This window comes from Bubalus bubalis, chromosome 12 (genome assembly GCF_019923935.1).
Source record: "Bubalus bubalis isolate 160015118507 breed Murrah chromosome 12, NDDB_SH_1, whole genome shotgun sequence".
NCBI classification, from domain to species: Eukaryota; Metazoa; Chordata; class Mammalia; order Artiodactyla; family Bovidae; genus Bubalus; species Bubalus bubalis.
The window spans coordinates 99,595,033-99,622,693 of NC_059168.1; the positions used below are offsets into that span (position 1 = coordinate 99,595,033).

General features: G+C 50.1%; 3 protein-coding genes across 7 annotated transcripts in view; 1 reads left to right on the top strand and 2 right to left on the bottom strand.

The window, feature by feature from the left end:
• Window positions 1–562: 562 nt before the first annotated feature.
• Window positions 563–9,425, bottom strand: TOR1A (torsin family 1 member A). 2 transcript variants are annotated; one of them, XR_003102452.3, is made up of 7 exons: window positions 8,999–9,425; window positions 8,212–8,673; window positions 7,343–7,608; window positions 4,577–4,752; window positions 4,348–4,475; window positions 3,710–3,985; window positions 1,029–1,165 (listed from the first exon to the last, which is right to left on the bottom strand). XR_003102452.3 is itself a non-coding variant. In XM_006044101.4 (6 exons), exons 2-6 carry the CDS (start codon window positions 8,390–8,392, stop codon window positions 915–917), a joined length of 1,002 nt encoding a protein of 333 aa, XP_006044163.1. In that variant the 5' UTR covers window positions 8,393–8,673; window positions 8,999–9,425; the 3' UTR covers window positions 563–914. The 2 variants fall into 2 exon arrangements, 1 of the variants encoding a protein (XP_006044163.1); XM_006044101.4 differs by lacking the exon at window positions 3,710–3,985 and having other exon boundaries at window positions 563–1,165.
• Window positions 9,426–9,841: 416 nt separating this feature from the next.
• Window positions 9,842–18,068, bottom strand: C12H9orf78 (chromosome 12 C9orf78 homolog). The gene is made up of 9 exons (XM_006044100.4): window positions 17,907–18,068; window positions 17,483–17,542; window positions 15,075–15,126; window positions 14,870–14,940; window positions 14,263–14,340; window positions 13,520–13,717; window positions 12,408–12,544; window positions 12,209–12,307; window positions 9,842–10,192 (listed from the first exon to the last, which is right to left on the bottom strand). Exons 1-9 carry the CDS (start codon window positions 17,987–17,989, stop codon window positions 10,101–10,103), a joined length of 870 nt encoding a protein of 289 aa, XP_006044162.1. The 5' UTR covers window positions 17,990–18,068; the 3' UTR covers window positions 9,842–10,100.
• Window positions 18,069–18,169: 101 nt separating this feature from the next.
• USP20 (ubiquitin specific peptidase 20) overlaps window positions 18,170–27,661 on the top strand; it is a 45,760-nt gene continuing 36,268 nt past the window's right edge. Inside the window, exon 1 of one of the 4 annotated variants that reach the window (XM_006044102.4) lies at window positions 18,170–18,291. The gene's annotated coding sequence lies outside the window, so the exon portion shown is untranslated. Of the gene's footprint in view, window positions 18,415–26,859; window positions 27,525–27,661 lie in introns of those variants that run through there. The other 3 variants (XM_006044105.4, XM_006044103.4, XM_006044104.4) reach the window with 3 other exon arrangements.

The window sequence follows — 27,661 nt, forward strand, 5'->3', positions numbered from 1 at the left end:
GCTCAGCATCATGGGGGCAGCTAAGCTTTCCTAGAGGTTTGGGGAGTTGATTAAACATGATGAAAATGAGTAAAAAAATATGAAAAACCATATTTTATGAAAATTTGGCAAAACCTGCCACTGAGTGCATGACTCATTCAGGAATGGAAAGCAGAGAGGGGCCTTTGCAAGGCTGACTGACAAGCAAGGGACAGGCTTGCAGACACTTTTCTTTCCAGGAAATTCTGTTTCTAACAGATTGTTCACAGTGTTACTAAGATTATTCACAGTGTTACAGTTCACAGTGTTACTAAGATCATTCACAGTGTTACAGTTCAGTGTTACTGTGATGAACACTCTTGGGAAGGACACTTGGGCCTGAGTGAGTCTGTCTTCTAAGGCTCATCGCCCTTGCAATGGTCATCCCATGACAGGTCTGCTCGCTGCTCCAGCCTCGGTCCCCAGTCACGCCACCCTAGAGGACAGACTGAGGGCGGCAGGCGTGGGCATTTATGCAGTAGTGACATCACAGCGTACGTTGTAACGACAGGAAATTACTAAAAAACACACACAAGTCAACAACTTAAGAGTCTGAAAAGTTTCTCATAATGTTAAAAACCATTTTAAATAAAAATGATCACATTTTTCAGTAAAACTGATTCATCCTTCCTTGAAACAGAAACATTTGAAATTAAAACATGATTTAAAAAAAAATTCATGAGCCCTGGCTTGGCTGGGCTGGGAGCTGGCTCCTCCCCTCCTCTGCAGGCCCTGGGGGCTGCTCCCCGTCTGCATCCGTCACCGACAGCCTGCAGGTTCTGCTGGATGAAAAAGTAATGCCCGGGCAAGCGCCTGTCCTGTCACACAGGAAGAATTCATTTCACTCCTCGTCCAGGACCGGAGCGAGGACGCGGGAAGCAGCCGCTCTGGCGCCATCAGTCATCGTAGTAGTAATCTAACTTGGTGAACACGGTTTTACAGCCTTTGTCGGAGAAAACTCTCTCCTCTTTGGGGAAAAATGTCATTTCCTCGGCCACCCTGCTCACAATGTCCTCGTCCACCTCGTAGCCTCGGGACTGCATTTCGACTCTGATGCACATCTTCAGGTGTTTATATTCCAGCGGGAGGAAGGGAACAAAATAATCGATGAGGTTTCGGTCAATTAAGCTGCTGTGCCAGAAGCCACCTGGGAAAAAGAAAAGGTGCTGTTCATCCACCGTCGGTCCGCCCATCCGCCCGTCCACACGCGTGGGCAGTGTGTCGACCACGAGGTGGAGCCCCGTGCCTGCCCTCGGGGGGACTGGTCTAAGGAGCAGGCAGACTAACCAGTGAGCTCGCCCGGCTCGTCAGCAGCCGATGACAGGGTGACGCCACGGTGGGCGGGGAGGCCTCTCAAGACATGAGCTCAAGACCTCACGCGGGAAGGAGACTCACCGGCTGTCCCAGGACAGACAGGCCATGCAGGCAAGGGACCAGAGACTCACAGGTTGGCAGCTTCACAGAACGGGGAAGGTGACGGGAGTTCCCGGGGAAAGACCAGCCTCTTGGAAATTTGCGACTGGCTAGGGTTCCCGTGACTGGATCAGTGACAGGGTGGACGCTCACTGCTGCCGCCCCCGTGTCCAAACCCTCCAGAGCGTTTGGGGGACCAAAAGCTAGAGCCCCCATTAACGTGTGAAGACAGCGCTGTTCCGGCCGCAGGGCGCGTGCTTTCCCGGACGAGGCCTGAGGCGCCGCGGTCACGGGTCTGGGAGGACCCCGGCCTCTGGACCCTCCCACTCCCTCCTGAGGCCAGCCAGCACCCGCTGGGTCACGGCCCGAGGTTCTTCAGAATGTCTCCTTCCGCCTTCCTGCTTCGGTCCTGTGCCTTAATCCCGGGCTGGCTCTGCGCCCTTCCCACCTGGGTTTTTCCCCCACGCTACCAAGCACTCCTCGGACACCACCTGGAGGCCCTGCAGTTCACCTTGGTTCTGACAACACTGCACCCGGAGGCCGCATCAGGTCCCGCAGGCCAGGCGCTGTCCCACAAGACAGCCCCCCAGCCCCCAACCGGAAGTTCCGGCTGTCCCCTGTGTTTCTGAGGGGCCAACGACGTCCCTCCTTGGGTTCAATTTCTTTGTAAGTGGAGCTCATGGAACTCAGAGAAATCTTTTACGACTAGACTACCGGTTTATTATAAAAGGATATGACTCAGGAACAGCCAGCTGGAGGAGACGCAGGGGGCAAGGCATGTGGGAAGGGGCGTGGAGCTCCCATGAACTCTGAGCCCATCACTCTCCCCAAATCTCTGCATCTTCACCAACCCAGAGCTCTCCGAACCCTGTCCTTTAGGGTTCTTATGGAAAATTCTCTACATAGGCATGACTGATTAAATCACTGCCCACTGGCTACTGAATCAACCTTCAGCTGCCCCTCCCCTCCCCAGGGGCCTGAAAGGGTTGGAGACTGAAAGCTCTAACCCTCCAATCCAGGGCGGTTCCCCTGGAAAGCGCCCCCCACCTTAGGTATTCTCCAAGTCACCTCACTTAACACAGACTCCAGGTGGCTGAAAGGGGCTTGTCAGGAACATCAAGACACCTTTATGGCTCTCACCACATGGAAACTCCAAGGGCTTTAGGAGTGCTGGGCCAGAAAATGCGGACAAAGGCCAGCACACGTTTCTTAATGTCAATCACAGCATCACAACTGGGGTTTATTCTTTTCCTGCCCAACAGGGCTTTGCACACAGCCAGGGCTCAGTAAACATCTGACTGCCTGGATGGGGTGGAGTCTGTGGCCATGGGAAAGAACCAAACTGAGTGCTGGGCGGTAGGCCCGCAGCAAGTGGGACAGCCCTGGCCAGTCTCCCGAAGGCCTGCTGGACTTCCCTGAGGCTGGGGACGGAGCACAGCCAGGCAGACGCTGACCTGCCTCCTGGGGTTCACAACTGAGGAGCCGCCCAGTCAGCCAGTAAACAGATGATCCCCAATAGTGCCAGGGGCTGCGAATGCTGAGTTGGGGCCATCAGGCAAGGAGGGCAGAAGGCTAATCAGCCAGGCAATCAGGACAACCAGGACCCCCAAACAGAGAGACTCCTGAAGAGTGCTCAGGTGGAACAAATGACTTTACAGAGCCCTGGCGACCTGGCCTGTCCTCAGCCTGACAGCCACTCCCCGACATGTCCCCACACAAGTGCACTGGGACTTCAGCCGCCTGCTCCACACCTCTGCTCCCACGCCTCCAACGCATCATTTCCCCTGCTCCCTGCAAACCTGCTCCTCCTGGAGGCCACCCCCTGAACGAACGGGGCGGGGCAGGGGGGCCCTGCCAAGTGCTCAGACCAGATCCTCAATTCGTTTCTCATTCCCACACACAGTCCTTTAGGAAATCTCGTTTCTACCTTCAAAATACACGCCAGGCCGACCGTGACCGACCACCCCCACTGCTGCCACGCCTGGCCAAGCCACCAGCATCTCTCCCCTGGGTTGTTGCAGCCGCTCCTTGCCGGCCATCCCCCCGCCCCCACTGCCACCCTGTTTGTTCTCCACCTGGCAGCCAGGCAGTCCTGTTAAAACTAGGTCTGAAAAGGGCAGTCGGCTCAAAACCCTCCAAGGACTCCCTTTTCCACTTGCAGCCGAGCCCTGCTGTGGGTCCCCAGGCCTTCCACGATCTGCAGCCCACCCCAAGCTCCAGATCTCATCTGGCCCCCTGCTCTTCTCCTATGTTCCTCTTCGTCCGGGCACACTCCCACCTCAGGGGCCTCGCGTGTGCTGTTCCCCCTGGTGCAATGCTTTTCTCTCGTTTCCACATGGCTCCCTCATTCCTCAGGTCAGCTCAGATGTCACCCTCACGTGAGCGTTCCCTCATCACTCTATTTAAAACTGCAGCCCTTCCTTGTCGGGCTGTTCCTCCGGGGCACAGACCCTCAGAGTTCCATGGCAAGGCAAGAAAGCAAGGGACCTGACGGCCCATCTCCATCAAAGCCTCCCCAGCAGTCTTCCTTGTTCCATCATCTGCTTCGATTTAACTGAAGGAAACAGGAAACAAATATTCAAGATCTTGAGGATCAACAAAGTTGCTCTATCTTGAGTGTGAGTATAAGTCACCTGGAGTTTGTTTACACAGATTCCCTCAGGAATTCAGGCCTCAGTAGGCCTGGGGAAGAGACCGAGAATCGGTCCCAGGTGATAGGGAGGCTGTCAGTCTAAAACAGGGATGCAGGATCATGAATGGGGCCAGAGGAGGGGTCTGGTGTTAGGAGCAGATAACCCCATTTACTGTGCTTTCTTTTGGGATCTTACTTCCCTGACCAGGCTTCGAACCCATGGCCCCTGCATTCCAAGTGCGGAGTCTTAACCACCGGACCGCCAGAGCAGTGCCCCCACTTACTGTTCTTGTTATTGAAGGCCGACACAGACAAGGCATGCTCCATGTCTTTGAGCTTGATTTCTTCCCTCTGCTTTCCACTTCTCCAGAAATCTAAAGCCACATCTGTGATCCTTTCTGCTCCAGCATTGCTGCGGGACAATTCCAGTGAATAAGGACTGGGGTGTTTCTCCCCGAAGCCCCCAGGGCTGGGGCTCAGAGCTCTTCAACCATGTCCCGGCCCCGACTTTACCTGAGAAATATGAAGATGGCTTTCTGATAGGAGACCCCATCCAGGTTGTCGTAATAGTCTAGGTAAGGCTTGATGGCGTCTATGAGGCCGGCGTGCATCTTGTCCATTTCATCAAATATGAAGATGGACCTCGCACAGGCACTCACGTTGCCGCGAATCCATGACTGTAACTGATCCTGAGTGACAAGAGGGAAGCCAACAGAGATTCTCAGAAGTGCGACTGACACAGCCGGTGGGGAGCGCTATTAACACTACAACTGGGGTCTACAAAGGCTGCATTTACAAGAGCTTACTGTGTGCTTCCTGCTGTGCTGAGAACTTCACATGAACTCTTCTGTTCCTCACCACAACCCCACACAGTGGGCACCATCATGCCCATTTTACAGATGAGAAGACCGAGGCACAAAGAGCATAATCAACTCAGGTTCCAAAATTTTCCCAATGTTACAAAATTGGGCTGTAACAGAGTGAAGATCTGAACCCCACCCTGCCTGATTCCAAGGCCCCACACCCTGATTATAATTCTTATCCTGTGACGTGTCACATGGATGCTACATTGCTAGTCCTCTGTCATCAAAATGAACATGTTAAAATGTATCCTGTGGACACCAGCCTTCTTGGGAGAAAGCAGAGACCGAGCAACCTCTTCCCTGATTAAGTCCTTGGAAGAGCCTGGAGAAGGGCTCTAACGTTTTGAGAGGGGTAAGGAGACCTCAAGAGCACACGTGCTCGAGGATGAGTGTGGGGAGGCAACATTCCTGAGTTTCTGAAACAGTGCCTGGAGACTGCTGGAATAAATCTGCTTAAATGGAACATTCCCTACGAACATCATGTAGGTACTCCTTATATTAAGCAATCAAGATGAGAAGGAGGACCCTTTTCATCAGAAATTTGAGCTATGGTTTTTCACAATGCTTTCCTAGATGTTTCCCCCTACGATAAGGAGAGGGCTTCCCAGGTGGCTCAGTAGGTAAAAGAATCCGCCTGCAATGCAGGAGACACAGGAGACCTGGTTTGATCTCTGGGTCAGGAAGATCCCCTGAAGGAGGACACAGCAATGCAGTCCAATATTCTTGGGTAAAGAATCCCATGGACAGAGGAGCCTAGCAGGCTACAGTCCACGAGGCTGCAAAGAGTCAGACACAACTGACGCAGCTAAGCACACACGCAAGGTAAGAAGGAAGAGTTAGCTATTAGTTTACGAGGAAAATTCTAGAAGTTACGATATAGGTCTTGACTTCTTATGATCTGGAGTTTTGCTTGGCTACTCAGACCACGGGTACAGTGTTCCATGGGTGCCTATTAACCAAAGCAGTAACTTTGCTCTGTTCGTGCAACGTCACTTCAGTCGTGTCTGACTCTTGCGACCCCATGAACTGTAACCGATCAACTCCCCTGTTCGTGGGATTCTCCAGGCAAGAATACTGGAGTGGGTTGCCATGCCCTCCTCCAGGGGATCTTCCCAACCCAGGGATCGAGCCCATGTCTCTTAGATCTCCTGTGTTGGCAGGTGGGTTCTTTACCACTAGCACCACCTGGGAAGCCCAACTCTGCTCTGTAGATATGAACTAACCTCTATTTACAGAAGAACCTCAGGAGAGCTGGAGTGACTTGAACAAGGCCACAAAGTGAGTCACTGTTTAAACGAGAATTCCCTCAGGTCTGGCGGGCTCTAGCCGCCAAGGCCTTCCATTCTGTTCCTCCCTCTTACAGACAACAGAGAACGTACATGGAGCACTCACTACAGACAAGACCCTGTTCTAAGCACGGTTCACCTGTTTTATTGTGACGTTCCAAAACCCGTCAAAGCAGTTAACTACTGCATTTCCTATTTCACAGACCAGGAAACTGAGGTGCAGGGAGGTTACGTAACTTGCTCAGTCACACAGCTATTGAACAGTGAAGATGGAATGCTAACTAGGAAGAGCAACTCGTCCCTATTTGCCTGGAACTTTCCCAGTTGTAGCAGCGAAAGCCTCACATCCCAGGAACTCCTGGGCGGTCAGTGACCCTGATGCTCATCCAAGTTGAAGGGAAAAATGTGTTCACACAGGTGAGACCAAAAAAAAAGGCAATAGTTACCAATGATTTGAACGCTCATGTGCTGAGCATCATGTTACATACTTGACAGGTTTAAGAGCTCAAGAAATTCTCAGACTTCCCTGGTTTTACAGTGGTTAAGACTCCCAGCTTCCACTGCAGGGGGTGGCACGGGTTCAAGACCCAACATGCTACGTGGCATGGTCAAAATTTTTTTAAAAAGAAATTCTCACAACTATAATTTGACACATGAAGAACCTGAGTCTCAGGAGAAGTCAGGTGACTCTCCCTCCCAACGTTACACAGCTGATAAGTGGGAGCCTGGGGCTGAAATTCAGATGTGTCTGCCCTGGAAGCCAGGCTGTTAAATCAGTGAGTTCAAGTATAAAAGCAAACTTAGGCCTCCCTAGAAATGTTTCCCCTTTCATAAAACATGTTAGATTTGAAGAGCTTTAACCCGGATTTGATTACATCCATCTGTAAAATCCTACCACACCACTTACTAAGTACCACACGCAGCCTGTTTTCAGAAACCAGCTTTGATGGTGTCATTGCTTCTGTCATCTCCAACCCTCTGTAATTTCCACACTTTTTAAAGGGAAACGGCCACGTGTGGCTGTTTTCAGGGCTCACTCCTTTCAACACAGAATATCCAAATCCCATCCCCCAACAAAGAAACCCCAAAGCCAGCAACGTCCCTGAAGGATTCCCAAATTCGACCCTTGCCTTATACAGGGTGATGTTCGAGATGTGTGGGAAGTGCAGCGTGGCCACAAACAGGTGGACATAGTCACTGTTCAGACCACCCTCGTAGATATTCTCCGCGATGATTTTGCTGACAAAATTTTTGCCAGTGCCTGTCCACCCGTGCAGGGAGAGGGTGAGAGGTTTCTTGGGCTTCGGGTTGCTGATGAAGCCGGACAAAGCATTTAAGATGACTTTCTTTGCAAGATGCTGTCCAAAGAGCTTGCTGTCGAGATCCTTCTGCAGCGCTGCGAAAAAATCCAAAGCCAGTCAGGCGGGGAGTAGGGGGACACACCTGGCAAAACGTAGCCGTTTCCAGGCTCACGTAAAGCCGGCAAAGCCCGCTAAGCTCTTCAACCGTTTACTGGGACGCAGATGTAGGTAGGCACTCGGCCCAGATGACCCGTGAGTCCAGGAGGCCCTCCCTCTGCAAGTCCTGCCCACACTTTCGGATGAGACCCACCCCGGCCCTGTCCCTCCCCACCCGAAGGCCGGCAGGAAAAAAAGGGCAGCTTAATTCAGATCCGCTGCTCCGCGTCGGGAGCGCCCCCACCAGCCTTCCCGTCTCCGGTGAGGAACGAGCAAGAAATTCTCTGGAGGAAGTTTCGCATCGTCCACCCGTCCGCTTTCTGGGCGAAGGTGCAGCCGGCATCCGCAGGTCACAGACCAAAGTCCGGTCGGCCTGCGGTCGTGGCCCAGGAGCCAGGCCCCGTGCCGCACGCCGGTTCCGGGTCTGGGCCCCCCTGCCCGCCACTCCCCGGCTGGGCACTGCCCGGGTTTCCGGGCCTCCTGGCTGCCCCCCGCCTCTGACCCCCTTCCCAGCTCTCGCACCAGACCCCGGCCCATCCTACCTTCCCGGCTGAGGCTCCGCTTCGGGCTGCAGCACTCGGCGAACAGGCAATAGAGGCGCGGGTAGGAGATGTAGCCGGTGAGGACGCCGGCCAGGGCCAATCCCAGACTGATGGGCTCCACTGCCCGCACCGCCAACGGCGCCAGCAGCAGCAGGCCCAGCGCGGCCCGCCCCAGCTTCATGCCGGGACCCGCGCCGCCCTGCGCGTTCTCGCGCCTACCGCCGACCGGCGCCGCCACCAGACCGCGCTTCCGGTTCCTCCCGCCGGCGCCCCCATTCTTCAAAGGGGCGGATCGCCTCCGACGCCGGCGGCCGCCATCTTTGTGAAGGGCAAAGCCCTTTCTTGCTTTGGGCGCTGGGGTAGTTGGAGGGGCCAATTTTTTTTTCCTTTTCCTCTTTTTAGTAAAACTTGCTTTTGGGAAACAGTTTTACATGGGCTTCCCTGGTGGCTCAGACGGTCTGCCTGCAATGCGGGAGACGCGGGTTCGATCCCTAAGTCGGGAAAATCCCCTGGAGCAGGAAATGGCAACCCACTCCAGGGGATTCCCCCAGCCAGGGATCCAACTCTGTCTCCCGTTTTGGCAGGGGGATTCTTTACCACTGAGCCACCTAGGAAAGCCCTAATCTTTTGTAGGATTCTCAACTATTGGAATTTGATGCTCTTCTTATGATTAGATTGGAGTTATGGGTTTGGGGGAGGAATATACAGAGATACTATTTTTATAACATCATATCATAGGTACATATAATCCACCTGATTTATGACTGTTGACGTTGACCTTCCTCACCTGGATAAGGTAGTGTTGGTCAGGTCTCTCCCAGGTAACAGTTACTTCCTCTCATTGATTCATTCATAATTTTGAGGATCTCCTATGGACTAGATCCTGGGGATTGAAGAAAAAAAAATGAGGTGCAGGTGAATCCTGCCTTCACTGACCTTGCATTTGAGTGAAGGGGAAGCAAAGAAAATCTCTTACAGATGAGAAAACAGGCTGCAAGGCAAACAGATGTGTCCAAGGATTTAATAAAGAAGCTGTGAGCAGGACTCAAATCCAACTCCAAAGCCAAATGTCTCTAACCACACGATACCCGATTTAAATCAGCCCAGGAGTCAACCAACCTGTTCTTTCCTCATCACAACCTGTGCACCTGCCTCACAAAAAGCGGCACCACAAGTGGCACCAAACCTGTCGCTCAAAGGCTGGTGCCTCCCAGACGAGAAGAAGCCCTCCAGGGACTGAGCTGTGCCTCCGAGCTGCCCGGCCCAGGACACATGATGGGTCACCGCTGGTGCAAGGAGACGCAAAACAAACAAGGCTGGGTCCATTTCATAGTTAATATTTAAATGCTTAAAATGACAGAAATTACTTTTTCTTTCTTTAATGAAAAGAAACATAACTGTAAAAGTCAGAAAATACTAGTGTTCCTTTGATCATCTACATTTTTCTACTTTCAGCTGGATCCACCGTAAACAGTGAAGGAGGCATTTCTGAATATCACTCCAGATATTTGAAAGCAAGAGACAACGACTGCATGTATTATAATAAAAGCCCAATAAAGGATATTATCTTACCCTGAAACACAGACCCATTTCCTCCTGACCTGGGGCAAATACTAAGAGAAAGTCAACATATTTACAAACAAGATTTAATAATGCTCACAAGACTAGTTTGCCCCCAAATAGGAAAACTACACATTGTTTCAAAAGGTTACAAATTCAATGCCTGAAAAATCCCACAGGTAAGCAGTGGGACTGACAGAGTCTGTTTTGGGAGCCATCTGCTAGCCAATGAGCAGGCTTCTGTCCAGGAAATCTTTTATCATGGGGATAAAGGGAGTGGACAACAGTTATTTATATCCCACGCCGCACCTCTCCCCATTTAGCCTCCCTCAGTACCGCCTGTTCATCTTCTTGAACTTCTCGTAATGATAATCATCCGTGGCCTTCTCATTAGCAGGACGCTTGCGGTTGGGAGGGGACCCTGAGAAGGAAAAGAGGAAAAGCTGTTTGCCATGCTAGAAGCCACTGATAGGCTTAGCTCTGCACAAGCTAGGTCAACCACACCTGTGTCTCACTCTCGAGAGGCGCCCCAATGCCTACCCTGGTCAACAGGAACATAGGAGAGCCTGAGGAAGTATGTGTTACTGAGCAACAAGCACGGTGGACTCAGGTGCCAGCTGAAATATGCTGACTTTAGTGTTAGACCAGGTGAACAGCAGAGTCCCTTGGACTGCAAAGAGATCAAACCAGTCAATCCTAAAGGAAATCAATCCTGAATATTCATTGGAGGGATTGATGCTGAAGCTGAAGCTCCAATACTTTGGCCACCTGATGTAAAGAGCTGACTCACTGGAAAAGACCCTGATGTTGGGAAAGATAGAGGGCAGGAGGAGAAGAAGGTGACAGACGATGAGATTTTTAGGTAACATCATTGACTGAATGGACATGAGTTTGAACAAACTCCAGAAGATAGCAAAGGACAGGGAAGCCTGATGTTCTTCAGTCCATTGGAGTCACAGTCGGACGTTACTCAGCAAATGAACAATCACAAATTCAGCAAACTCTTAACTGCATTGAGAGTCTGACTAGCTCATGCATGGCACAAGCTTTTAGACATGACTTCCTTTCACCTGCCCAGAAATCCCAGCAGGGGCATGTTACCATCTCTCCTCAGAGAGGTTAGCTGACTTGCTCAAGGTCACTCAGAAAGTGACAGGAAGCTAAGCATTGAACCCAAATCTGATGCCTCTAAAATCTCTGTTTAACAGATATTAATAACAGGAAACTCTTTGGGAATCAAAGACTACTCGGCCAAAGTGTTACAGGAAATAATTTCTGAAGGAAGAAGGAAGAACAAGAGAAGTCTCAGCAAATGTAGCATTTCCTAAGAACTGTCCCATTGTTGATGAAAAAGATGACACTGCCTGGTGCTAAGAGCACGTGGGGAAGGGCACTGCTGGATGGACGATCATCATTACATAGGGAAACATGGGAAACAGCCTGAGTGTCTCGCCAGAGGAAAGCAGTTAGACTAAAAGATGTCTACCTGTACAGCAGAACGTGACGTGCCGACTGAAAGTGAAATGTAATTTACTATCACAAACAAACAGGCAGAGGACGGACACTGAAGAGCAGTGATATCCTATTAAGTATGTATACACTACATGTGTGTGCTTTCTTAGAAGCCGGGAAGGTTACAGAGCGGGCCCTTGGTACCCAGGGTCCAACAGCCAGCCCCAGGCAGGGTAGTGCTGCGTTTGCAATCGCTGTTGGCCGGCAGCCGTGGGCTCCGAGGGCTGACTGTGGGACTTGAGCTTAAGCATCCACAGATTCTGGTGTCGGCAGCAGGTCCTGGAACCAGCCCCCCGAGAATACTGAGGGTTAACTCTACGTAACAATGTTGTGTATACCAGAAACTAACACGGCAGTGGAAAGCAATTATATTACAACTGAAAAATAAATAAATAAAAAGAACCCACTGTATAGTTCAGGGAAAAAAAAGGATCTATTGTACAGCACGGAGGACTATACTCAATATCCTGCAATAAGCCATAACAGAAAAAACTGTGAAAAAGAACGCGCATATGTATGTGTAACTGAGCCACGTTGCCATACAGGGGAAATTAATGCAACACTGTAAATAGACTATGCTTCAATAAAGTAAGTTTTAAAAATAAAAAATGTTAACTGTGGCCTTCTTTGGGTGGTGAAATCATGAGTAACTTTTGTTTTTGCTTATTCAAGTTTTCTGAGTCTCTGTTACACTTGATAGCCCATTGAATCCTTAGAGCAACCCCCAGTGGTACATTTTATTACCAACCCCATTTTAAAGGTGAGGAAACTGAGGCTTGGAAAGGAGATGGCACATAACCATGGTCCAGAGAAAGAACTAGAACCCAGATGCCTTGGCCCCAAAGCCCAAGCGCCACCCCTCCCCGCCTCCACCGACCCTGGGCCACGGCCGCCCCCGCGGCCCTGAGGCCCCTGCTGTACTCACGCTCAGGCTCCGGCTTCTCTGTGTCCCCCACTCGCAAGGGTCGGGCTTTGGGCTCCTCTTTGTTTCTCCGTATGGGAGCGTTGAGCTCCTCGTGGTAAACTGGACCGAAAGAGACCAGGGGGCGCGTCAGACAGAACGGGGGCCCAGGCACCTGAACCCAGTGGGGCGGGGGCAGCCGCCCCGGGGCCGCGGCGCTTACACCGGTTGTGCTGCACGTAGTTCACAGCCATGTTGGTGGGCACGAAGGAGGTCTCGCTGTCCTTCTTCTTGTTCTGCTGCTCCGCCAGCAGGCGGGCCTTGGCGTCCTCCGTGGAAATGATGTTTTTTATTTTCGCGCTGTGGGGAGAGAGGGGCCACTCCACAGTTAGAGCTCTGCCACTGAGGGCCTCAGATGGAACTGACTGGAGGGGCTCAAAGCACCCCTCCTCGCTCAGCTGCATAAGGATGTCATCTTTCTCAGGGCACAGCTCTCTACAGTTCACCAACTCCCCTGCGGCCAGAGTATCATGGCACTCTCACAGCATGGGAGATGCAGGATTTACTCTCTTCTGATCGAGGGGAAACTGAGCCAGAAGTCAGGTGAACTGGTGAACTCCCTAAGGCTCAAAGCCAGTGAGGCCAGCAAAGAGGTGAGAACTCAGACGTCTCCCAACTTTCTACCACACCTGAAGAAGATTCTGACCCTGTATTTCCTCCACAAAAGTCCCCTTTTAGAGCAGATGCTTTGTAGTTAAAATGAAAGGAGGATCAGGGGTGGGTGAACCTTATCACTGCTCCTGCTGAAGTGAGCGGGAGACTACAAGCACCTATTGGAAGGACTGTGAACAAAGGCTAAACAAAAACAAACACGTTCGGAAACAAACACCTTCCAATGCAGGGGACTTGCGTTTGATCCCTGGTTGGGAAGCTAAGCTTCCACACGCCATGGTAAGCCCGTGTGCCACAACTAGCGAGAAGCCAGCAAGTCACAATGAAAAGATCCAGAATGCTGCCACCAAGACCCGAAGCAGCCAAATAAATAAATAAATATAAAAGAAAAAACAGAAAGAAAGTTTCCCTCTACTTTATAAAATAAAACAAATACTTTTGTTTTTGGTGGTGACAGTCCCTAGGGTCTTTAACTCCTCTGATCAACCCAAAGAAACTCTGGGCAGCAACCATGTCAGCAGGCCAGAGAGGGTAAGTTTGTATCTGTGGGTTTCCAAGGAGACAGGTTAAGAAACAGCCCCCTTAACTGTTACCTGGAAAGCAGAGAGCTAGCCCTTCTGCCTAGGGGCGGGAGAGAGGCGTGACTGTGGATCTGAAACTCACTCGATGCCGAGGTCCACCTCAGGGATGCCGCTCAGCATCTGGTTAGACAGCATCTCCTCCGTCTTCTTTGCCGAGGAAACCCGGATGTTTTCTGGCAGCTCATAAAGGCAATCCTCTGCATTCTTTGGCTTGACTTTCTGTTCCTCATGTTCCACGATCCCTTTCCGCTTCTTCAGTTCTGTCTCAATGTACTTCATCCTGAAACGAGATACCTGCAGGCCTCAGGGAGGGGCAGGACAGCTCCAACCCTGGCCCAGAGCCATGATGGGTGATGATGAAGTTGTCATCATTCCAAGGAGAAGTGAGAAAAATAAAAATAACTTTTCAGTTTTTAAATCAAGCTAAAAGTTTTCAATTTAAAGCACCAGTCTATATAATGAGATCCTGTCCCACCACATTATGTATAAGTTTCTTTGATGGCAGTTTTTATTTAACAGCCTTGGTGGCAAAATGAAAAATGGGCAAGTCCAATGTTTCTCCCTGCAATTTTCTTTAAGGGGTGGGATGGGAATATTACTAGCCAAGGAATTTTAAAAAATCTAAGAACCATGTTCTTAAAGAATTATTGAGGTTTTCAAAGTTCTCAAGCCTGAGGTGGTGGGGTAAGGGGGACCAGGGACACAAGAGGGGTCAAATTTGCTGTTTTTGGATAAGATTAGAAATGTCATCTGTGACTAAATGTCAGACACTATCTGGCTGGAGCCCATCCCCAATCGCTCAGCGCTGAAAAGACTGACACCTACATGTCGGCATCCTCGTCCCTTCGGTTGGTTTCTGCAGAAAATGATGTCCCCAGATGGAGGTCTTCCTCTTCGCTGATCCTACAAAAAAGAGAACAGTGAAGGAGAGCCTTAGAGTCACATATAAAGAGGCTGAATATGATGCTCCATGAATAAAACAAGTATGCAATGAAATGTACAACATCCTGTCCATAGTTGGAAAAAATAAGATACATATATAACACATAACCAGAGGAACTCCAGGAATATACGCGAGCACACCGACGGCCTCTGGAGATACTTCAGGGGGAATGAGTAGATATATTTATTTTTCACTTTTGCGTTGCTTGTATTATTTTGGTAATTGTGTTTTCTATGTTTTTCTTAAAAAAGAAAAATAACTTCCACATGGGTTTGAAAGACAATATACAATGCACCTTTACAAGAGGTGCCTACCTACATCACACTAAGTTAACGTTTGAAGAGTTTCTGTTTTCTTTTGCTTTTAAACAACATACTCTTTACAGAGCACAAAGGGCACTTCAAGCCGTATACAAGCTGCAGCAGGCCCCAGCTCCCTGGCTGGCAGGCGGTGCAGGTGAGTTTGTATCTGAGCCTGTTTCGCACGTACTTATCTTTGCCCCTTTCCTTTAGTTTCTTCATGTCCACCATCCCGCCTGTCTTCATCTGAAAGGGATCATCCTGCAGAAAGCAAACAGCGGAGAAGCAGCATCTATGTAACTCGCAGTGGAATGTTTTGTTCTTAAAGAAAACTCAATCACCCACTGAAGAGCAGTCACATCTTCCCACTGCCCAGGGAGGGTCCCACAACTCACCACTAGAGTGGTCTCTTCTTGTACCTTCTCTCCCACCAGCAGGGCAACAGCACTGAGAATAACCAAAAAGCAGAGGAGAGAGAGAGAGAAATGGCACAGTTCAAAGATGAGGAGAAACATTTAGGAAGTCTGCAACATTAGTGCGGGGTTAAGATTTGAGGAGTGGACACCAAAGTCAGATGGAAAAGCCTACAAGAATAACAGGGATCAAGAGACACTCTAGGGACTTCTCCTGTGGTCCAGTGGTAAGACTCTGCACTTTCAATGCAGGGGCCCTGGTCGGGGAATTATCCCACATGCAGCAACTAAGAGTTTGCATGCTTCAACGAAGACTGAAGATCCCGTGTGCCACAACTAAGACCTGGTGCAGCCAAATAAATAAAATAAATGTTATGAAAAAATAAAAAAGCAAGAGAGACGCTCTAGATGCTAGAGATGGGGGTAGTGTTCACCTAAGTGGTACACTTTCCTACAAAGTCATTTGGCGTTATCTTGGCTTAGAAACCTCATTTCTAAGATTTTGCCCTCACAGAAAATGAAGCTAAAGACAAGTGTAGGAAAATACTATTGCAGCCTTATTTGGTGGTGAAATTTGGCACAATGACCTACAGATCCCAAAATAGAGGGGGCAAGTTAAATTATGGTATGTATATCTGGTGGAATATTATGCAGCTATTAAAAAGGTTTTGGGGGGAATGATTACCCACAATGTGGATGAATACCCACAATATCATGAATTGAAAATACAGTAGTTACCCCCCCCCTCCTTAGCTGTGGTTTCACTTTTCACAGTGTCAGTTACCTATGGTCCAAAAATATTAAATAGAAAATTCCATTAATAAAAAAATTCGTAAGTTTTAAATTATCTATCAGCTATTATGAACAGTGTGACGAATCTTTGCCCTCTTGCCTGGTCCAACAGAGGAGGTGAACCACCCTTTTGTCCTGAGGGTCCACACTGTATACACGACCCACCTATCAGTGTGGGGAAAAATAGTCTGCATAAGATTAGATACTATTCAAGCTTCAGGCATCCACTGGTCTTGGAACATAGCCCCTGTGGATAAGAGGAGACTATTGAAGCATAGAATAAAAATAAGGCTGCTCACAGTCTTTACAAAAGAGAGAGAAAATAGGCAGGGAAGAACATTAAATGTCAATATTGGTTACCTCTTTATGGGAGAATTATAGGTACTATTTATTTTCTTGATTATACCTTTCTAAATTTTCCCAAACCCTTAACAATCACTGTGCATTTCACAATTAATTGAAGTGTAATAAAAACACTAGTCTGGACTTCCCTGGTGGTCCAGTAGTTAAGGATCCACCTGCCAATGCAGGGGACATGGGTTTGATCCCTGGTGGGGGAAGATTCTGCAAGCTGAGGGGCAACTAAGCTTGTGAGTCATAACGGAGCCCACGTGCCATGAGTCCTGAAGCTGGGCACCCTAGAGCCCGTCTTTTGAAACAAGAAAAGCCACTACAACGAGAAGTCCGAGCACTGCAACTAGAGAAAGCCCCTGCATAGAAACAAAGACCCAGTGCAGCCATCAGCTCAGGTCAGCCGCTCAGTCGTGTCCAATTCTTTGCGAACCCATGGACTGCAGCACGCCAGGCTTCCCTGTCCATCACCAACTCCCAGAGCCTACTCAAACTCATGTCCATCGTGTTGGTGATGCCATCCAACCATCTCATCCTCTGTCGTCCCCTTCTCCTCCCACCTTCAATCTTTCCCAGTATCAGGGTCTTTTCCAGTGAGTCGGTTCTTCATATCAGGTGGCCAAAGTATTGGAATTAAAACAAAAACAAACCAAAAAACACAAGCAATGACCTGTAACTCTGGAAGAAGTGAAACTTGCTCAGTTGTGTCCGAGTCTTTGAGACCCCATGGAATACACAGTCCATGTAATTCTGCAGGCCAGAATACTGGAGTGGGTAGCCTTTCCCTTCTCCAGGGGAATCTTCCCAACCCAGGAATCGAACCCAAGTTGCCCGTATTGCAAGCGGATTCTTAACCAGCTGAGCCACAAGGGAAGCCCAAGAATACTGGAGTGGGTAGCCTATCCCTTCTCCAGCAGATCTTCCAGACCCAAGAATCTAACCGGGGTCTCCTGCATTGCAGGCGGATTCTTTACCAACTGAGCAATCAGGGAGGACCATGGTAGCTCTGGAGCAAACTTCAAGACCACAAGGCTCAGGGCATGTCCTGGTTGAACATTTGCAAACAACAACAACGCTTGAATCCCTCTCCAGGCAGTACAAAGTGTAAAGTGTGTCAAGAAAAGGGGCTGTCTATGTCTGAGAATATATTTGTGACAACGACCCGGGCGGGGTGAGAGGAGTCGGGGGAGGTGGTGTCTCTGTCATCCCCTCCTGTTCTGGGTCCTCTACTCCCAAGCGGTACCCACCTCACCCCGTTGGGCCTCTTCCTCAAGTTCTGCACCTCTCGGGTCTCTTCCAGTTTTAATCTTAAAAGAGAAAAAATAAATAAAAAGGCAACGCACAGGCTGAGATACCCTTCACGGAACTCAAAGAGTCAAAAGGCAGCTTCGACGGACACCAATGACTGGCCGTCTAGCCGCCCGCAGTGGTCCAGAGAGTGACTGTGTCTCGACACACCAGGAGTCAGATCCACTTCGCACCCCAGGGGCACCCCTCCCAACCATGAGACCTTGGGGCGGCGGTCTCATCCCTAAGAGCCTCGTTTTCTTCGTTCGCAGAGGGGTAACGACACTGCTCACAGCAATGGTGTCAACGAGGTACCCGGCTGGTCGTGAGTCCCCTTAGGTTGCCTCTCTCTTCCTGCCCCGTAGGATCCCGCCCCAAACGCACCGAACCTCCTCTGAGTCCTGCTCGTCTTCCTCCGACTCCGAGTCGGCGCGGCGCCGGCGGAAAGTCTTCCCGGTGACCCGCATAGTCGCACCGGCACTGCTGTCCAGAGCCGACAAGCCTCTGCGCCGAGAACTGGGATACTTCCGGCGCGCGGCTGTGAGGTCAGAGCGCCGGCCCAGCCCGGCCCCGCCCCCAGCTCCGGCCCCGCCCCTAGTCCGCACGCCCATCTGACCACGCCCCCGTCCGTGGCGTCGGCCTCTCCCGATTGGGCAGCCCAGGGGGGAGGAGGCGGGGCGCGGCTGGCCGGGCCTCAAGACCCTGCGCCGGCGGCTCGGAGGGCGCGCTTGACTGACAGTCGGCGGTGGCGGCGCGGTTGCGACTGCAGGTGAGTTCCGGGCCGCCGCCGGCTGCTTCAAGGGGCCGGGTCTCTCCGAGCAGGGGCTACCCAAGTCCGGCTCCGGACCGGCGGGAACCTGGCCCTGCCTGGTGCGCAGAACGCCGCGGCCAGGTGAGCGGAGCCCGGGACCCTCCTCGGCCGCCACTGCCCTGACCCCTCCTCCGGCCGGCGCCCAGGGTATCTTCTCGGGCCCCGGGCGCCCCACTTCGGGCCCCTAGGCTCCGGAACAGGGGGCGCCGTCTCTTTCATTTCTGCCTGGGCCTGCCCCAGCGTTGAAAGCACGCTTGTGGCGTCTCGGACCGCTGACTTCTTTCCTCCGGTCTGGGCCCTGACGTGCACTTTTTTTTTCCTGTAGGGACAAAAGATGACCACTTCTGAGCCGTGATGAATTAAAGCCCCAGCCCCGACTCCCCAGCTAACGATCGCTTCCAGCTACTTCTCCTGGAGGAGAGTCGTGTCTGGTGTTTTGAACCCACTCGGGAGGGTTTGAGGGCAGAGGGTGCTTGCTGGCCGCTTCCCGGGACCTTCGGGGGCCTTGTTTTCGTCCTTTGTCACGAGGACTGTCGCTCTGGCCTCCGCCCCTTCTACCCGAGGATGCTCTGAGGATTAAGTTTATTTGAAAAACAGAAATCAACCGACGCTTAGGATATAACTAAATGCATAAATAATGGCTTATGGGACATCTAGCAAGCCCTTATTAGTTTTCCTTTTTTCAATATGCTGTCTGTCCTTTCCTTAGCAAGAACTACCTCTTATTAAGCGCTTAACGTGGCAGGCACTGGACTCAGCATTATTTCATTAAACTCATCCAACAGTCCTAGGAAGTAGATTCAATTATTGTTTCTCATTTTGCCAAGGAAGACACCAGGGCTCAGAGAGGCAGTGTGTACCTCAGGGAACACAGCTGGAAGGGGGAGGAGAAATCAGTTACAGGCCTCCCTCGCGGCAACTTGCGCTCAGTACCTGGCACAGTACAGTTGGTTTTCTGCAGGTTCCCTCCTTGTGAAGACCATCCGGAAGTCAGGCAGCATTTCTGGAATGCCTTACTGTTCTCTGGAACAGTCTCCTCTGAGGTTGGCGTCCTCTTCCGTGTACTGAGACAGATAGTAGACTCGGGACTTGTTGGAACAGCCTTGTGGTTTTGATGAAAAGCCATAGTTTATAAGTGTCCAGGTCTAGCCCTCTGCAGTCTGGTTCAACCAAACCCAGATGCACATGGGAGTCACTGGGCCCCCTGTCTGTGATGGCTGCAGGAGACGCTCCTTGGGGACTGCCGCAGGAACCCAGGGAGTGGACGCCTGCAGCTCTCACGCTGTCAGAGTTGGCTCCAATTTTGCCCTCCCAGGAGCCCTACCACCAGTGGGTACTGGACAGCACTAAGGAGAGGGCTGCAAGACCAAGGACATTTCTGCTGATATCCCAGGAAAGACCATCTGGTACAGATGTACTGTCCCTGCTGGGCAAGACCAGCGTGCCCACTGATAACCTCGGTCTGACTGAGTTGAGTTTAGCAGAAGTGATGCTGCAGAAGTGGCAGGGGTGAATCTGGCGGCCTGTGACTGGGCTGAGGGGCTGCAGATCCTCTGAACTTTGCTGGGCCTTTTAGGGGGTGGGTTGAAACTGCTTCTCGGAGGGAGCCTGTGGGAAATCTGAATTCTCTTCAGTTCAGAGAAATGCCATGTTTTTCGTTTGGTTTGAAGGTTTGGTTCTTGAAGAAAGTGTCCAGGATTGGCTTGAGTTTGGGTTCGTGCACTAGCTCCTGGAACCAGGTGAAATGTGGGCTTGTCTCAGTGAGCATTAATGTCTAGGTCAATTTGGGAAAATCATTTTGCAATCCAGCAAAATGATTGCAGCTCACAGCCTGGCCATAGTAAGTATTCATTGAGTGTGGGACAGACTTACTTATTCAGCAAATATTTACTGAGCTTTCAGTATACAGAACAGGCACTGCTTTGGGTACTTGAAATACGTCAGGGAGCAAAAGAGACTAAAGACCCCCTGAACTCATGGACTTTATGTTCAGATAACCTGATAACTATGTAAAGGTGTTAGAAGGTGATGCTATGGGGAAAAAAAAGTAGAGCAAGGGGAGGGAATCAGGATCGAGAGAGAATTGACTTGCAGATTTAAATTGGTGTTCTGGTTTGTGGTTTGGTCAGTGACATGACAAAGCAGTGGACTGAACTGTAGGCCCTGGGTTCAAGGACCAGTTCTGCCAGCTTGCTGTGTGAGCCTGGACAGGAGCCTTTCCCCACCAGAGCCCCTGCTCTACCATCCGCTGGTCGTGTGACTTCAGCATGAACCTCTCTAATCCTCTCCTGCTTCGTGGTTTTAGGGGTCCTGGTCTGAGTTTCTGCTTTTACTTACTCCAGGGTTTGCAGCTTCTCAGTGACCTGGGCCAGTCACTGCCTCTAGCCTGTCAGCCCCAGGGACTGCCAGCATGGAGCAGCCATAACCCCAATTAACAGACTCTTACGCCCCCTTGGACAGAGTGCAGTACCGGGCTTCAGGCCGTGCAAGAATGTTAACCTAAACTTAAGGAACTGAAACTGAGCAGAAAAAAGTGCTGTGTGGAGAATGACTCAGAAGAGTTGCTTGTGAGGAAGGCCAGGGGAAGCCACCCTTGGGGTTAGGCATTTGGGTCTGAGGACGTGAAGGTCATCATCCCTACTCCAAGCTGTTTGGCAGCTGGTAGAGCTGACAGTTCAGAGCACTGACTTCGGGGCAGGCAGTCCTGGGTTTGAATCCTGGCTCAGCTGTTCTGTAGCTGTGTGACCCCCAGCCAGTTGCTTCCCCTCTCTGAGCCTCAGCCTTCCCTCTTTTAGTGATGGAGGCGGAGATGGATTTTGCTCTTAATGTTGCCTGACCTCCAGGGTGATTGTGAGGATTTCATGAGGTCTGTTAGTATCCGTTTCCAGTTCACAGGGCCATCCTGAATGGGGGCAAGCAGAACTTGGCAAGAAAGAAGGGCTGAGGGTCCTGCCTTGAGAGTTGGAAGGACAGTGGACTTGGCGTATTAAGTCTGGTTAAAGAGAGGAATTTGGGGGAAAGGGGATGGCTTGGAAGTAGAGTGGGGAGCAGGCAGGAGCGGGAGGTAAAGGGGACATGTTTTGTGGGCTAGAGGGGAGCATGGAAAGGTGTGGGCACAGGTATGTGGGGTGGCCAGTGTGGTGAGGATCAGGGCAGGGGGTGTCATGTTGGTGCCGGAGTTGGCAGCATCGCCTTTAAATTCTGAGGAGCTGGGCTCGCAGCTGGCAGAAGGATGTAGCCAGAACCTCCAGGAAGCTGATGAGTAATGGGCCCCTGAGGCCTGGTCTCTAGCGGTGGTGCCCAGATGTGCTGCCTCACCGCCTGCGCCCCTGTGCGGGGCTGCAATGGGGGTGGCTTTCCCCGTCTCTCCACGAAGGCCCCGGGGAGGGGGGCTCGCCCGCCCTTGTTCAGGACAAGAAGCCTCTTAGCCGTCTCATCCGGGGCCCGCAGTGGGCAGGCTCTCTGCCAGACCTGCCAGCCTGCCTCCTCTCCTCCTGCTTTCTCGTCGCCGAGAGGAGGTGGGTCTGGTGGGTCTGGAGGGAGAGGTGCCCTGGGTGTCTGTAGCGGAGGCGCAGCCCCTTGGCTGGCATCTCGAATACCAGCTATGGGGCGGTGACTCTTAACAGCACTGTGGAGCTGCTGCTCTCAAGAGGGCCCATGCCCAAATCCAGGCCTCCCCGCAGTAGAGGTGTCTTTCCTTTTCAGTCTTTATTAAACACCTTCTGTGTCCTTTCCGTTTATTTTGCACAGAGGGAAGGATGGGAAGGTGCACCCCACCTGGCTCACTTCCTGCTGTCCCACTCCCTTGCTCTGTGGTCTTGGGCAAGTGGCTTCCCATCTCAGAGCCTCCGTTCTTCCTCCATAAAATAAGAAACAGCTGTCCTCACCCGAGAGTGTGTAGTGAAGCACTGCGCATCACTCCTGGCTTAGAGTAGGCACTCAGTCCTGGAGCTCCTGTTGAGCTGTTGTTCAGTCGCTCAGGTGTGTCTGACTTTTTGCGACCCCATGGACTGCAGCACGCCAGGCTTCCCTGTCCATCACCAACACCCAGAGCTTGCTCAAGCTCACATTCGTTGACGTGAGTTAAGGTTACCTTTTCCAAAAGACCCTTCTCTGCTCCCATCTTAAGTGAGATAAAAGGAATCTTTAAAAAGTTTCTATTTTGATCATATAAGCGCCTGTTCAGTGTTTCAAATTTTTAAAATGCCAAATATTTTCATGGTCACTTGCATGTAGTGATCTGGAAAATATTCAAAGAAAAATTGAAAGCCAGTGGTATTTAACCAGCCTCAAATTGTGCAACCATGATGTATAATAAAGAATTTGAAACAAACAAAAAAAAAGTTTCTATTTTGAAAAAAGTCAAACCCAGACAAGTGAAAAGAGTCATAAAATGAAATGCCATTTACCCTTTACCTATATCCACCAATTGTTAACATTTTTGCCCCATTTACTCTCTATGTATTTATATATTCATCATCATCAGAATTATTCTTGCCAATCCATTTAAGAGTAAGTTGCAGATATCATGACCCTTTGCCCTTCAGTATTTAGGAGGAATTATCTAAGAACAAGGGTACATAACCAGAAAATGGTTTTCATCTTGAGAAGCTTTTTTTTTTTTTTTTTTAACTACATCAGGGCTTAGTTGCAGAGCTCGGGTTAGTTGCTCAGAGGCATGTGGGATCCAAGTTCCCTGACCAGGGATCAAACCCACATCCCCTGCATTGGAAGGCGGATTCTCAACCACTGGACCACCAGGGAAGTGCCCATCTTCAGAAACTTTAATGTTGATCTAACACTGTATCAGTTTCCCAGGGCTGCCATAACAAAGTACCACAGGCTGGATGACTTACACAACAGAAATTTATTTTCTCATAGTTCTGTAGGCTGGGGGTCCAAGAAAGAGGTCAGCAGGTTTGATTTCTTCTGAGACTTCCCCTTGACATACCAGTGGTGACTTTCTTGCTATGTCCTCACATGGTCCTTTCTCTTGGTGCCTCTTGGTGTATCCAAATCTCCTCCTCTTATAAGGACACCAGTCACATTGGATTAAGGTCCACCCTAAAGACCTCACTGAACTTAACTACTTTACTTTTGGGGGGATAGTTTACTTATTTTTAATTGGAGGATAATTGCTTTACAATGTTGTGTTGGTTTCTGCCTACATTAATATGACTTGATTACCTTTTATTTAAAATAAATAAATACATAATTTAAAACAAAACCAAAAACACAGCCAGTGACATACTTTACAGGCTTCCCAGGCAGCACAGTGGTAAAGAATCTACCTGCCATTGCAGGAGACCTGGGTTCGATCCCTGGATTGGGCAGATCCCCTGGAGGAGGAAATGGCAACCCACTCCAGTATTGCCTGGAGAATTCCATGGACAGAGGGGCCTGGCGGGCTACAGTCCATGGGGTCGCAAAGAGTCAGACACGACTAAGTGATAGAGCGCCACAACAAACTTTATAGTACCGAGCATTTTTTGAACATTCGTCCTCTTTTTTAAAAAATTTATTTAAAAGAAAATTATTTATTTGGCTGTGCTGGGTCTTAGTTGCCACACACAGGATCTTTTGTTGCAGCATGTGGGATCTAGTTCCCTGACCAAGGATGAACCTGGGGCCCCTGTGTTGGAAGCCTGGAGTCTTAGCCACTGGACTAGTAGGGAGGTGCTTGCTGTGCAGATAAATACAAACTCTGAGCAAGTCCCTATGATCAGAAGTCATTACGCTAAGTCCTTGCTATGTGTTGTCCCGCCTCGTCTTCTCAGTCACCCTACCAGCCACCTGCTGTCTTTGTCCCCATTTTCCTGGATGAGGAAACTGAGGATTGGTGATTTTAGCTAAAGACACCAGCTTGTGAGTGACAAGATCGAGGAGCTCAACGCAGGGCTAGCTGTCCCCATCATTGCCCTCCGTGATCATAGTCGACTCCAGGGGTGACACCTTCAGAGCAGCTGACAGCGGTAAGAACGGAAAGTGGCTCCCGTTAGCGATTATAATACCCTTCATGGCTGCGCACAGGCACCCTGGTGTTGAAACAGGGAACTCTGTGTCCCATGAGGGCAGCGCCCATGCCTGGCTTATTTCCCATCACCCAGGAAGGTGCCTGGTCAGCGTTGACTGGGGACCAAGTAAAGCAGAATGACAGCTTTTAGATGGCTGGGGTCATCAGAGTGTGATCCTTGCAGACTTGTGCACTTCAGATGTTTCAGGTCCTGCGTAGAACACTAAGCATCTAGTTTTTGATACTACCACTCGACATTTCCCCGTATATAAACTGGCTTTCTTAAATTGAAGTCTAGTTGATTTACAGTGTCATGTTAGTTTCAGTTGTACAGCACAGTGCTTCAGTTATACATACATACGTGAATTTATGTTTTATTCAGAGGCTTTTCCCCTATAGATTATTACAAACTATTGAGTATAATTCCTTGCTTTATAGAGTAGGTCCTTGTTGGTTATCTCTTTATATATAGTAGTGTGTGTATATACTTATCCCAACCTCCTAATTTATTCCTCCCTCCCTTCCCCTTTGGTAACCATAGTTTGTTTTCCATATCTGTGAGTCTGTTTCTATAAACTGATTTTTAAACATTAACTTTAAAAAAATATTAGTAAGCCTTAAACTTTCTATGTTGCTCAGACACTGTTGGGAGGCCAATAAATTTATATAATGTTTCTGGAGGAAAACTTGTCATTATATATCTAGTACTTTCAAAACAAATATTTTGACCCAGTAATTTTTCTTTTGATCAAAGATGTAGTCAAAGACTTATATTCTAAAATAATCCTCACTGCCATACACACACACACTCACACAGATATCCTGTGTCTACCAGTAGGAGAATGATTGAGTAAGGTATTGTAGAGCTTAGATTATATGTGGTGTAATATTATCCAGCCACTAGAAATGAAGTTGTTGAAAAAAAGTTAAGTGATGTGGGAAACATATAAGCACACTCAGTCCTGCCCGGCTCTTTGCAACCCCATGGACCATACAGCCCATGGAATTCTCCAGGCCAAAATACTGGAGTGGGTAGCCGTTCCCTTCTCCAGGGGATCTTCCCACCTCAGGTCTCCTGCATTGCAGGTGGATTCTTTACCAGCTGAGCCACAAGGGAAGCCCAGCAATGAAGTTGTTGAAAAGAAATTTAGTGACATGGGAAACAGAATATAAACCTCCAAAAGCTGTATACAGATTAAATCTGTTATGTTTTGGCTTATGTTCTTTAATATTTATTTATTTGGCTGCAGCATGTGGGGTCTAGTTCCCTGACCAGGAATTGAACCTTCTGCCTCCAAAGCATGGAGTCTCCACCACTAGACCACTAGGGAAGTCCCAAGTGATTTTTGTTTCCTTCTTTTTTGCTCATCTGCATTTTCTACAATGTTTTATTTTATTTTCTTACTGTACTGGGTCTTCGTTGCTTTATTGGGTTCCCTCTCTAGTTGCGGTACAGGCTTGGGCTCCCTCTCTAGTTGCGGTACAGGCTTGGGCTCCCTCTCTAGTTGCGGTACAGGCTTGGGCTCCCTCTCTGGTTGCGGTACAGGCTTGGGCTCCCTCTCTGGTTGCGGTGTACAGGCTTCTCACCGCACTGGCTTCTCTTCTTGCAGAGCATGGGTGTAGTTGCAGCACGCAGGCTCAGTAGTTGTGACACACAGGCTTAGTTGCCCCTCAGCATGTGGAATCTTCCCAGGCCAGGGATCCAACCTGTGTCCCCTGCCTTGGCAAATGGATTCTTAACCACTGGATCATCAGGAGAGTCCCTTCTACAAACTCTATGATGAATTTGTGTTGCTTTTGTAATACAGACCCTAATAGGTTACTTTTAAGTATCATCTTTAAAGTTTCGAAAATAAGAGGAATCTGTGTCTGGCATCCTCGGTACATGAGGTTCCCCTCTTAGGTCTGTGCTTGTTTCTCCCCAGACCCCTGAGAGTACCTTGGGGAGCAGAACCTCCTTCCCTGGAGATCTCCAGGCCCACAGAGAGTGAACAAGACACTTGGGGGCCATTTCAGAGAAGGGCATCAGCCCCTGAGAGGTCCCGGAAGCCCCAACCCAGGAAGCGCCCCAGGCTGCTACCTGGCTGGCTTGAGAGCGCAGCTCTTCACCCCATGACTCATCCAGAAAAGGGTCTCCTCTTCGCTCCTTTGTTTCTGCCTCGTTAATTTCTGTGTTGGATTAAAACGTTTCGTCTCCTGCCTAGCCTGTAAATAGAAAAAGGCTGTTTGGTTTGGTTTTAATAAAATTAATGTACGTGATAAAGATCAGCGTGGCCCGCAAAGCCTAAAATATTTCCTACCTGGGCCTTTATAGAAAAAGTGTGCTGACCCCTGACTTAGAGCAAGGCTGTGGGCTGGATAGACCAGTCAGGTCCCCGCCCACTGCTTACTAGCCCAGGATTGATCTTGGCCAGGTTCCTGGCTCCTTAAACTCCAGTTCTGTTTCTTCATCTGTAAAGCAGGGGCAGCGACAGTACACAGGTTTGTTTGCCACAGGGCTTTTTTTTTTTCTTCTTCTTCTTCTATCTGAAGTTGCAAGAACCTGAGTCATCTGATGGCACCTGTGAGTCAGGAGTGGGCCTGTCGACCGTCGTCCTTGTCCGGGGCAGTGTTCCTGGCATGGAGTCTCCCACTCATGACCTGGCTTCACCATCTAGCCCAAGAGATGGAGTGCATACCAAAGACACTGAAAAGCCCACATACTGCAGCTTAAAATAGTGTGAAGCTGGCAGCCACCCAGCACACTTGACCTCAGTGGAAACGAAAAAACTAAGTCTGACTTCAAGTGAGGAGGCTTGGAATTCAGAACCTTGAGCCCCGTCATTGTCACGTGACCGTTTTAAGTGGTCGCTTCTAACCGCCTCTCCCTCTTTGAACTGCCCGCACCTAGAAGATGTGGCCCACCGCGGCAGGGGGCAGTGTTGACGTTCAGACGCACCCCGTTGTGTCGGTAGCCTAGGCTTGCTCACGACCCGGGGGTCGGGGGTTCTGAGCAGTGGAAAGTTCTCGGGAGGCTGGAAGGCTGATCTGAGGGTTTCAGATCAGAAGGATGATCTGAGTGCTTCCACGATCTGAGGCACTCGTGGAAAGGGTGGATCCTCCGGTCCAGCGGGGAGCAGTTGTCGGAGCGGCCCCCCGTGGCCTTCCGCTGCCGAACCGTCTCTCGGGGATCACAAAGGTAATGCCCAGCAGTGACTAGTGAGGGGTCTGACACCCCCCGGGGGTAGGGCTGACCCTGTTTGCCAGCTCCACCCAAGCCGCCTTCAGCCGTCCCAGCAGTGGTGTGTTTTTATTGTCCCTGGAGACATACTGGAG

What these genes read in the sequence shown, in the direction of transcription:
- C12H9orf78 (XM_006044100.4), bottom strand. Translation starts at nt 17,989, where the DNA reads ATGCGGGTCACCGGGAAGACTTTCCGCCGGCGCCGCGCCGACTCGGAG. An exon ending in GAGGTGGACCTCGGCATCGA is followed by an intron (nt 12,545 to 13,519) that starts GTGAGTTTCAGA and finishes CTCTCCCCACAG; the next exon opens with CGCGAAAATAAAAAACATCA. An exon ending in AGAGAAGCCGGAGCCTGAGC is followed by an intron (nt 10,193 to 12,208) that starts GTGAGTACAGCA and finishes TTTCCTTCTCAG; the next exon opens with GGTCCCCTCCCAACCGCAAG.
- TOR1A (XM_006044101.4), bottom strand. Translation starts at nt 8,392, where the DNA reads ATGAAGCTGGGGCGGGCCGCGCTGGGCCTGCTGCTGCTGGCGCCGTTG. An exon ending in GCGGAGCCTCAGCCGGGAAG is followed by an intron (nt 7,609 to 8,211) that starts GTAGGATGGGCC and finishes ATTTTTTCGCAG; the next exon opens with CGCTGCAGAAGGATCTCGAC. An exon ending in GGCCTTCAATAACAAGAACA is followed by an intron (nt 1,166 to 4,347) that starts GTAAGTGGGGGC and finishes TCTTTTTCCCAG; the next exon opens with GTGGCTTCTGGCACAGCAGC.